This window comes from Oncorhynchus gorbuscha, linkage group LG18, assembly GCF_021184085.1.
Source record: "Oncorhynchus gorbuscha isolate QuinsamMale2020 ecotype Even-year linkage group LG18, OgorEven_v1.0, whole genome shotgun sequence".
Lineage (NCBI taxonomy): Eukaryota > Metazoa > Chordata > Actinopteri > Salmoniformes > Salmonidae > Oncorhynchus > Oncorhynchus gorbuscha.
The window spans coordinates 72662137-72673104 of record NC_060190.1 but is presented as its reverse complement, the minus strand read 5'-3'; the positions used below and the strand labels follow the sequence as shown (position 1 = coordinate 72673104).

General features: G+C 41.4%; 1 protein-coding gene across 1 annotated transcript; it reads left to right on the top strand.

Moving 5' to 3' along the window:
• Window positions 1–4283: 4283 nt before the first annotated feature.
• LOC124003783 (inhibin beta B chain) lies at window positions 4284–6691 on the top strand. The gene is made up of 2 exons (XM_046312351.1): window positions 4284–4976; window positions 5737–6691. The coding sequence occupies exons 1-2, from the start codon at window positions 4613–4615 to the stop codon at window positions 6534–6536; spliced, it is 1164 nt and encodes a 387-aa protein (XP_046168307.1). The 5' UTR covers window positions 4284–4612; the 3' UTR covers window positions 6537–6691.
• The last annotated feature ends 4277 nt before the right edge of the window (window positions 6692–10968 follow it).

Below are 10968 nucleotides of genomic sequence, written 5' to 3'. Positions count from 1 at the left end.
TATTCTTATCGGCAGACTCAGTAGCCTCGGTTTTTCGGATGACTGCCTTGCCTGGTTCACCAATTACTTTGCAGACAGAGTTCAGTGTGTCAAATCGGAGGGCATGCTGTCCGGTCCTCTGGCAGTCTCTATGGGGGTGCCACAGGGTTCAATTCTCGGGCCCACTCTTTTCTCTATATATATCAATGATGTTGCTCTTGCTGCGGGCGATTCCCTGATCCACCTCTACGCAGACGACACCATTCTATATACTTTCGGCCCGTCATTGGACACTGTGCTATCTAACCTCCAAACGAGCTTCAATGCCATACAACACTCCTTCCGTGGCCTCCAACTGCTCTTAAACGCTAGTAAAACCAAATGCATGCTTTTCAACCGATCGCTGCCTGCACCCGCATGCCCGACTAGCATCACCACCCTGGATGGTTCCGACCTTGAATATGTGGACACCTATAAGTACCTAGGTGTCTGGCTAGACTGCAAACTCTCCTTCCAGACTCATATCTCCAATCGAAAATCAAATCAAGAGTCGGCTTTCTATTCCGCAACAAAGCCTCCTTCACTCACGCTGCCAAGCTTACCCTAGTAAAACTGACTATCCTACCGATCCTCGACTTCGGCGATGTCATCTACAAAATTGCTTCCAACACTCTACTCAGCAAACTGGATGCAGTTTATCACAGTGGCATCCATTTTGTCACTAAAGCACCTTATACTACCCACCACTGCGACTTGTATGTTCTAGTCGGCTGGCCCTCTCTACATATTCGTCGCCAGACCCACTGGTTCCAGGTCATCTACAAGGCCATGCTAGGTAACGCTCCGCCTTATCTCAGTTCACTGGTCACGATGGCAACACCCATCCGTAGCACGCGCTCCAGCAGGTGTATCTCACTGATCATCCCTAAAGCCAACACCTCATTCGGCCGCCTTTCGTTCCAGTACTCTGCTGCCTGTGATTGGAACGAATTGCAAAAATCGCTGAAGTTGGAGACTTTTATCTCCCTCACCAACTTCAAACATCAGCTATCTGAGCAGCTAACCGATCACTGCAGCTGTACATAGTCTATTGGTAAATAGCCCACCCATTTTCACCTACCTCATCCCCAGTTTTTATTTATTTACTTTTCTGCTCTTTTGCACACCAATATCTCTACCTGTACATGATCATCTGATCATTTATCACTCCAGTGTTAATCTGCAATATTGTAATTATTTGCCTACCTCCTCATGCCTTTTGCACACATTGTATATAGACTCCCCTTTTTTTTTTTTTTTTTTCTACTGTGTTATTGACTTGTTAATTGTTTACTCCATGTGTAACTCTGTGTTGCCTGTTCACACTGCTATGCTTTATCTTGGCCAGGTCGCAGTTGCAAATGAGAACTTGTTCTCAACTAGCCTACCTGGTTAAATAAAGGTGTTCTCAACTAGCCTACCTGGTTAACTAAAGGTGTTCTCAACTAGCCTACCTGGTTAAAAAAGGTGTTCTCAACTAGCCTACCTGGTTAAATAAAGGTGAAAAAGAAAACTGTAACATGAGTTATTGTCTCCCTCATTTGTTTTCGTTATGTGAATCGCTGTGTTATACTTTTCACCTTATTGTTATTGTTCCTTATTGAAAATCAAATAATATTTTTGTAATATAATTTATTTGTTGACAATCCAGTGTCTTACATAAACCATTGCTTACTGTGATTGGTAACCGTAAAAGATGCACTGTTGGTCTACTTTAGCCTCCTGGTGCATATAAGCTAGCTATGGGTGGATGCCTGATTCAGAGGGGTTGGGTTTAATGACATTTTTCAGTTGAATGCATTCAGTTATTCAACTGGCTTGGTATCTCCCTTTCCCTGCCTGTTGTAATTGTATTAGTGTGGTAACCACAACTCACCACAAGGTGGCGGGCAAGTACATTTAACTGTGATTAAAGTAAACCAGTGAATTATTATAGGACTACAATTTCGGTTCAACTAAAATTACAGATTACTTCATCTGCCCTGTGTTCATCCACCAACATCATACTTTTGAATTTTGATTACAGAGCTAATGTTTTCAAGTGTTATTCTCTGGGATCAAATGCATCTTGTAAAATAACGGATAATTTTCTACACACCTTGTATGATAAGTATATTTTTCATTTTTATTCAATTAATTTCACTATGACTGTCTTATGTTATTAGGAATGTCATTGACCTGGTTCAGGTACACTGTAGAACATTTCCTGTAAAAATATTTTTTTTACAGTAAATTACTGGCAGCACAGAAGCCAGTAAATTACTGTAGATTTTAGGAACTTTACTGAAACACACATTAACAGCATGTTACTGTAACACCTGACTACAGCAACATGATGTATTTGTAGAATTTACAGGGCATTACTGGAAGCACAGTGGTTAGTGAACTGTTGCAGATTTACACTGCAGGCAGCTAGTGCCAACGATGGGCAGTATTTCTGTTACATATATTTAATATAGGTACTTCAATAGTTTCAATACCTATTTTGTAAATTTATATTTCACTGGCCTGAGGTACAATTAATGTATGTTGTAACAGTTTCATTAGAATACATGCATTTTCTAATACAAAAATAAGCTTGTAAGCAGCCTGCTTAACTACAACAACATTCTCAGTAAAGGTCACATCCTATTTTTACTTGCTATGACTGTGATATGCTCTTGTTTTACCTACCATCATTTTAAACCCCTGTAGGTCTAAGCCCTTATATCACAATATCTATTAAGCCTGCATATGGAATTGTTTTAAGATGGTCATAAAATGTATAATTTAGCCATTAGATTTTGAATTTTAGGACCCCTGTAGATATAAATAAAATATATATACAAATTATTTGATGAGACATTGATGAAGCCAATGCTGTACAATGCACAGAAGCATCAGGGGATTCATTGGAATGTAACCTAGTACCAGGCTGAAAAATTGCAATAAGTGTATAGGAGATAAAATGTGCCAAAAATAACATGACCGAACATGGGTAAAAAAAAAACAATGTTTTCTTATATCACTCAGGTATAGGACAGATATTTCAAAACCTTGTTCGTTATAAAAAAAAATAAACTTTCTGTTTTGTGTTATTCAATGCCTTTCTATGGGATATAGCAGTAAATGCCAAATTCAATGTTTAATCAAATCATTTTCGTATATATATATTTTTTATACCTACAGCGGACCTAAAATTCAAAACCAAATGGATAAATGATACATTTTATGACCATCTTAAAACAATTCCATATGTTAGCTTTGGAGATATTGCAATCAACAAATATAGCCTCTTACAAGGCACGCCTCAAAACATGTTAATGAGTTAGCGATTCTTTCCCCGACCACAACACGTTCTGAAAAAACGCACCATAATTCACAGTGTGCTGCTGTTAATATACAGCATTGTAGTGGAATGCCATTAAGCCCCCATTACCTTTATTTAACTAGGCAATGGCCTAATCACACTGTTAGAACCTGTTCGTTCACCTGCTAGAAGGCATGCGTCACTTCAAATGTGTGTATTATGAGTGTATTGACACCATTTTGCAATTGGGTCAAAAATATAACACTTACACTATGCAGACACAAAAATAGCCCATAACGACTATCAATTTCAGACACACCTGCGCACATGCGGACTCACACGGTCAAATACATGATCAAAACATTAAATAGAGTAGAATAGACATCAAAATCAACGTTAAGTTCATATTCCTGAGAGACTATAGTGCACATCAATATTGTCTCTCTCCTGCTCTACACGCCCCTCACTCCCTTCTGCAGGACATTTCCCGACAGAGCAATAGGCCTAATTAATTGCATCATATTTACTTACATTATCAAGCCTATCTGTCCAGATAGATTGAGTAAAGAGTGATAACTAACTGGGGTAAAGTTCATAGTTGATGCTGTACTTTGGTCTGGTCACTTCAATGTGAGGCGTCGCGCTGACGAATACCCGGGCGTCATGCCATCGTTCGAATAAAGATGTGTCAAAGTTGGCAAACGCTACTGGTCTACGTGGCATGGTATGCCGCAGGTATTTTGGCTATTATGATTTATTATTCTGTAATATAGGGTTGTGATAGGCTATATTATCGATCCCAGCTATCTCTTATTTTAACCTTAAAAGCACTGTGCATAATGTGTCATATTTCATCACTGTGCGCTATGGTTCTCTCTCGTTCTTGCACGTCTTTCTCTGCTTACGTGGTGTGTGTATGTATGTGCGCGCGTGTGTGTGTGTGTGCGTGCGTGTGTGTGTGTTTTCTAAGAAAAAGAAAGAGAGCGAGACAGTGTAGTGGCTGTAATGTATTTGATGTTCTCATTGGTGCCCCCCCCCCCCTCTAACGTGTCACAATTTCTGGTAGATTAACCCAGATATGGGGAGCATCATCAGGTGTTGAAGTACCACTCACGCTCTCTTAACCCTTGTCTTCGGGGCATCCACCTGCAGGAACAAGCACCTGCTGACTGAAAAAAAAAGTTCAGGAACTTGTGTAACCAACTCAGGAACAACACATATTTCACCATGTTTTCTTTCATTTGATCGATTATTTTACCAACGCCTTGTGCCTTTAAAACACATAGAGTTCGAGCCTCCACCAACATGCTGTTCTCTTCATCTTCCACGTTGCCAATGTATTTATTGATGACGTCTCTGCTGGTGATGTGCCTGGAGGCTGCGGCCACTGCAGGAACCACTCCGGGCTGCGCGTCTTGCGGCATGCCGCTAATGGAGAAGAATGCGGAGCAGAGGCTCATGGTTGAAATCGCCAAGCAGCAGATCTTGAACAAGCTGCACCTGAAAGAGAGACCAAATATCACATCGACTGTGTCCCGCGCTGCACTTCTCACCGCGCTCCGCAAACTGCACGCGGGACGTGTCAGACCGGACGGAACCATTGAACTTGAAAACAAGATCAAGGAAACCAAAGATCCGGGATATGAAATCGTGAGCTTCGCAGAAATGGGTAAGTGTACTTACATTATAATATAATATATATTTAGCTAGTGGAACCTTATGTTCACTTTATTGGGCTTTATGGGGCGGCAGGGTAGCCTAGTGGTTAGAGCGTTGGACTAGTAACCGGAAGGTCGCAAGTTTAAACCCCCGAGCTGACAAGGTACAAATCTGTCATTCTGCCCCTGAACAGGCAGTTAACCCACTGTTCCTAGGCCTTCATTGAAAATAAGAATTTCTTCTTAACTGACTTGCCTAGTCAAATTAAATTAAAATGGGACTTGATTGTTTATGAACTCAAATGTGCTGCTATCTAATGTGCTTTTGGAACAATGTAAATAAGCCATGTACATTGAAATACAAAGTTGACACACTTATTTACATTGAAACCCTGACTGAAGATATCTATTTTACCTCAAGGTACCTCGTGCTTTTGCTTGCATCGTTCTATTTGATCTCAGTCCTTTATTTACGCAGCAGTTGGTAACGCTCATGCATATTACACACCTCTTTTCTCTCGCGCATTTCAATAGAAACTATTAATGATTCGATTTTGATGCTTTGAAATAACTTTGAAATAACTCATACAACTAAACAACATACATATCAGTTTATATGTTTAGTGAAATGAATCTAATGTAGTTCTTGACTTGCATAATGTTGAATGTAGTGCTCTAGATGTATTGGCATCACTTATAGAATGGAACTGAAAGACTGTTTATAGTTGAAAGATGACAAACCGATCCTCACACTTTCTCTCTGTGATCTAGATGAGATGAACACTACTACTGGCGCCCAGCCAGACCTTACCTTCCAGTTCCAGCAGGAGAGAGACAACAGCATCCAAGTGCTTCAGTCTGCCCTGTGGCTGTATGTCCACTCCTCCGACACCCCGAACCGGGGTCCCCGCCCCACCGCCACAGCCCACATCTATCTGTCTCACCCTGGGGAGAGCAGATCCAACCACACCCTCCTCTTGGAGAAGATCTTGGATGTGCAGAAGAGCAACTGGCATACCTTCCCCATCACCCACACCTTACAGGCCGTCATGGACGGGGGCAAGCGGCAGCTACAGCTTGAGGTCACCTGCAAGGAGGCCGGGTTTGAGCCGGGCCAAGGCCAGAACCTGTGTGAGTTGGGTAAGACCATGGACATGGCTCATCAGCCATTTGTGGTGGCCCAGGTGCGGCTCCGTGACAACTTCAAACACATCCTCCAGAGGAGGTCCCTGCGTTGTGGGGACAACGTCAGCGTTTGCTGCAAGAAGGACTTCTACGTCAAGTTCAAGGACATCCATTGGCAGGACTGGATCATAGCTCCAGAAGGGTACCACATGAATCACTGCATGGGTCAGTGTCCCCAGGCCCTGGCCGGGTCTCCGGGCATTGCGTCTTCTTTCCACGCCACAGTGTTCAGTCAGCTTAAAGCCAACGGCATCAATTCAGCGGTGTCTTCTTGCTGCGTGCCCATCCAGCGTAGGCCTCTGTCTATGGTCTACTTCAACTCACAGCACAGCATTGTCAAGACCGACGTCCCTGATATGATAGTAGAGTCCTGCGGCTGCACGTGAACGGACAAAAGAGAAAGACCAGACATTCAGCTTATGATGCTTTTAGTCTGAGAAGACTAGATTGAATTTGTTACACACACACACACACACACACACACACACACACACACACACACACACACACACACACACACACACACACACACACACACACACACACACACACACACACACACACACACACACACACACACACACACACACACACACACAGAGAATAATTTAAGGTATTCATTCTGTCTCTATCAATTTGATAGAGGGATTTTGCACAGAAAGTGAGAATGAGACTTCAATGTCTTGTAACTGGCAGACCTGGTTCAAATACTATATAGGGTATTTCAATTACTTTCAAAGACATTTAGAAGTAAGTATTTCAATATATATATATATATTGAAAAAAAGATTTATATATATATATATATATATATATATATATATATATATATATAAAATCAAATCTTTTTTTTTTTCCAAGACATGTAGTTGAATATTGTAATATATTTGGAAATACACTTGGAAAGTATTTGAAAATACACTTGGTATTTAGTTTTGGAAAATATTTACATACACTGACTCAAATACACTCCCAGGCATTTGAAAATAATATTTGAAATAAATATTTGGAAATACTTTCAAATAAAACTCATTCTGTATTCAAAACTTTCTTGAAATCCACAGAGCGACATGCTACACTCTTAGAAAAGGGGTTCTTCATAGAGCCCTTTTTAGGTTCCAGGTAGAACCATCTGTGGAAACGGTTCCACATAGAACCAAAAAGGGTTCTCCAAAGGGTTCTCCTATGGGGACAGCCAAAGAACCATTTTAGGCTCTAGAAGTTACCTTTTTTTTCTAAGAGTGTACAGACTTATGGAATCATACTCATACAATTCTGATTATGTATGAATGTATGCAACACAAAATTGCAGTAAAATCTTTCAAATATCTGAAAAGATTTCACCCCTGGGAGACCACCCTGACAGGAGACATGTCTGATATGGAGAAGTTAAAAATGGTTTTGATCAGATAATCAGTTAGGCAACAGCTTGGCTTTGATGACATGAACTCAAGGTTATTACTCAGTTGTGTGAGCAAACATTTAGCTATTGCCACAGTGTCAGGCAAGCAGAAAGTCCATCATAAACACAGGTCAATGAGCATGTGTTCCAAAGCACGATGAAGTCTGCATTTTCCAAAGTCAAATGTTTCTTAGGGCTGATGCAAATGATATGCAATTCAATTCCATTCAAGCAAAGAAAATCAATCTATATGTTTGTTTTCTGTTTTCTTTTACAATGTTTACACTAACTGGGTATAGTGTCTGTGTATGATACATTTGAAGCTGAAGCATCTTTGCTCCTTTCTTAATGGTTTGCATCTTCTGTATGGTTGGCAGTAGCAGTGTATACTGTAACTGGAGACTTCCCTACCCTACCCTGGCACTATGCAGGCACTATACTGCTCTAGGCCGCAAAAAGACCCCTTATTACATTGCAGTATGATATGCTAGCATGGCCTTCAGGTTCCTACAGCAAGCACTTCCTGGCTCCTGGAATATTAGAACAATACAACATTCTAGAATTCCTCTGGAAGCACGTCCTGTGCTAGAGCTTTGTGTATGTCACACTGGGATGCATAGAATGTACCATGATGCTAACTAATACCATTGATTTTGATGCCAAAAAGTGAACTGTTTTTTGAACAGAAAGCCTCAAGTAACTTTCATGATCGGCCATGATTTCTGCATGAGCACTTTATCGGATTACTGTATATTTATGAGATTCTGCAACAGGTTGTCCTCCTAATGCCATTTTCTAGTTTTGTCACTCATTCACTGCATGTGAAACAATGATAAAGGCAAAGTGATAGTTATTTTCTTTAGCCCTTGCTGTGTGAATGAATGTGTGGTCGGTGATATAACAGCAAAATGATGAACAAAATGGAGGAATTTCTGTATACTGTAACTGGATATAGAAACCAGCATTTTGATTGAATATCAATTCCAGTAGATTCTATTGTCTGTTTTAAATTGCATTATATTTTTTATTAATTTATAATAATATGTTTATTGTACTGTATGCTATAATTCAATTTGAAAATATATTTTAAACTAAACAAATAATTATGTTTTACTTGACACTGATGACGTTTTTGATTCATTGAGGCTGTTGCCTGTTCTACCAGAAATACAAGCGTTTTCCTAACTCTCATCTCAATAGCAAAGCTTTTACAGTACACCTGTGCATCAATCTAAAGTGACACAATAAATAAAAAAAATCCCCATCAAAATCCGTAAATTTAAACTAGAAATGTCATTTTTTGTTGTTGCATGGACTGTGTCCCAATCCACCTCAGTTTGTCAGACCATGAGAGATCCCGTAAATGGGAATGTCTGTAGCGTCCTAACCGTTTGAGCTTCAAACTAATATGACTGCATTATGGAAAGGGGAGACTCTCAGGTACACGATGGTAAGCCATACAAACAAATGGAAGTACGGAGGTAGTTTTGTGCCAACAAAAATAAATATGTGACCAAAAAACAAAAATATTTCCTGAGCTTTGTTAGATCTCCTAGATCTGTCTGTCTGTCTGTCTGTCTGTCTGTCTGTCTGTCTGTCTGTCTGTCTGTCTGTCTGTCTGTCTGTCTGTCTGTCTGTCTGTCTGTCTGTCTGTCTGTCTGTCTGTCTGTCTGTCTGTCTGTCTGTCTGTCTGTCTGTCTGTCTGTCTGTCTGTCTGTCTGTCTGTCTGTCTGTCTGTCTGTCTGTCTGTCTGTCTGTCTGTCTGTCTGTCTGTCTGTCTGTCTGTCTGTCTTAGAATTTTAGAGGTTTAACCCCGACTGGTCTCTGGCAAAGCTTACAAAGTCTGAAACTTCATTGCATACAATAATGACTTGAAACATGTTCATCAAAATAGTTCATTCCAAACCACCCTCTTTGAAAACACAGTAATACAATTAAACTTTTCACACTTAACTGCAAAGTATTTGGGAAAGTAATGAGTGAAATTATATCTCACAAAAACTAAAATCAATACCGTCTGAAAGGCAAAGAGTGTGTTTGCCTGGACAAATACTGGAAGTGATTTTTATGGATTGTCTTGTTTGTCAGGTAAACATAGTCAAATATTTCCAGCACCTTGCAGCCTCTGTAAGCATGTCCTGCATCTGCCGCTAGTGATGTGCGGGTTGACTCATAACCAACAGGGCATTTTTTTGGGTTATCCAATATTGGGTGGGTGGTGAGGGCTGGCTGAATTAAGAGAGAACAAAACCTTAAAAAATCCAATACATTGAGTTTTTTCTTAGATTTTTTTTTAGGCTGTCTGGCATTAGTGCCTAAGCTTAAGCTTCTGGGCCTAACTGTACACACGCCCCACGTTCCCGTGAAAGTTGTGCCCCTGCTCCTTTTTAAACAGCTCTGTCTGTCTGTCTGTCTGTCTGTCTGTCTGTCTGTCTGTCTGTCTGTCTGTCTGTCTGTCTGTCTGTCTGTCTGTCTGTCTGTCTGTCTGTCTGTCTGTCTGTCTGTCTGTCTGTCTGTCTGTCTGTCTGTCTGTCTGTCTGTCCGTCCGTCCGTCCGTCCGTCCGTCCGTCCGTCCGTCCGCCCGCCCGCCCGCCCGCCCGCCCGCCCGCCCGCCCGCCCGCCCGCCCGCCCGCCCGCCCGCCCGCCCGTCCGTCCGTCCGTCCGTCCGTCCGCCCGCCCGCCCGTCCGTCCGTCCGTCTGTAATATCTCTAGTTTAAAATGATAGATTTTGATGGGATACATAGATGGACTCACCAGTGCGTCTCGGGCCATCATGTAGACCAGTGGTTCGAAACCTTTTTATAGTCCAGTACCCCTTCAAACATTCAACCTCCAGCTGCGTACCCCCTGCGTACCCCCTCTAGCACCAGGGTCAGCGCACTCTCAAATGTTGTTTGCCATCATTTTTATTTTTGCCATCATTGTAATCCTGCCACACACACACCATACGATACATTTATTAAACATAAGAATGAGTGCAAGTTTTTGCCACAATCCGGCTCGTGGGAAGTGACAAAGAGCTCCTATAGGACCAGGGCACAAATAATACAGTAATATAATAATAATGTATCATTTTACTCTTTATTTAGCCATCAAACATAAAAAAACATATTTGTTCATCAAAAATGGTGTCTAACTCACCACAGGTTAATGAGAAGCGTGGTGCTTGAAAGGATGCACATAACTTTGCGATGTTGTGTTGTATTGAAGAGAGTCTCAGCCGTAAACCATTTTCCACACACAGTCTGTGCCTGTATTTAGGTACCATGCTTGTGAGGGCCGAGAATCAACTCTCCATAGGTACGTGGTTGCAAAGGGCATCAGGGTCTGAACAGCGTGATTTGCCAAGGCAGGATACTCTGAGCGCAGCCCCAATCCAGAAATCTGGCAGTGGCTTCTGATTAAATTCAATTTTC

Bases quoted from the DNA above. Each gene is read 5' to 3' on its own strand.
- LOC124003783 (XM_046312351.1), top strand. From the start codon at position 4,613: ATGCTGTTCTCTTCATCTTCCACGTTGCCAATGTATTTATTGATGACG. The intron at 4,977-5,736 runs GTAAGTGTACTT...TCTGTGATCTAG, and splicing joins CGTGAGCTTCGCAGAAATGG to ATGAGATGAACACTACTACT.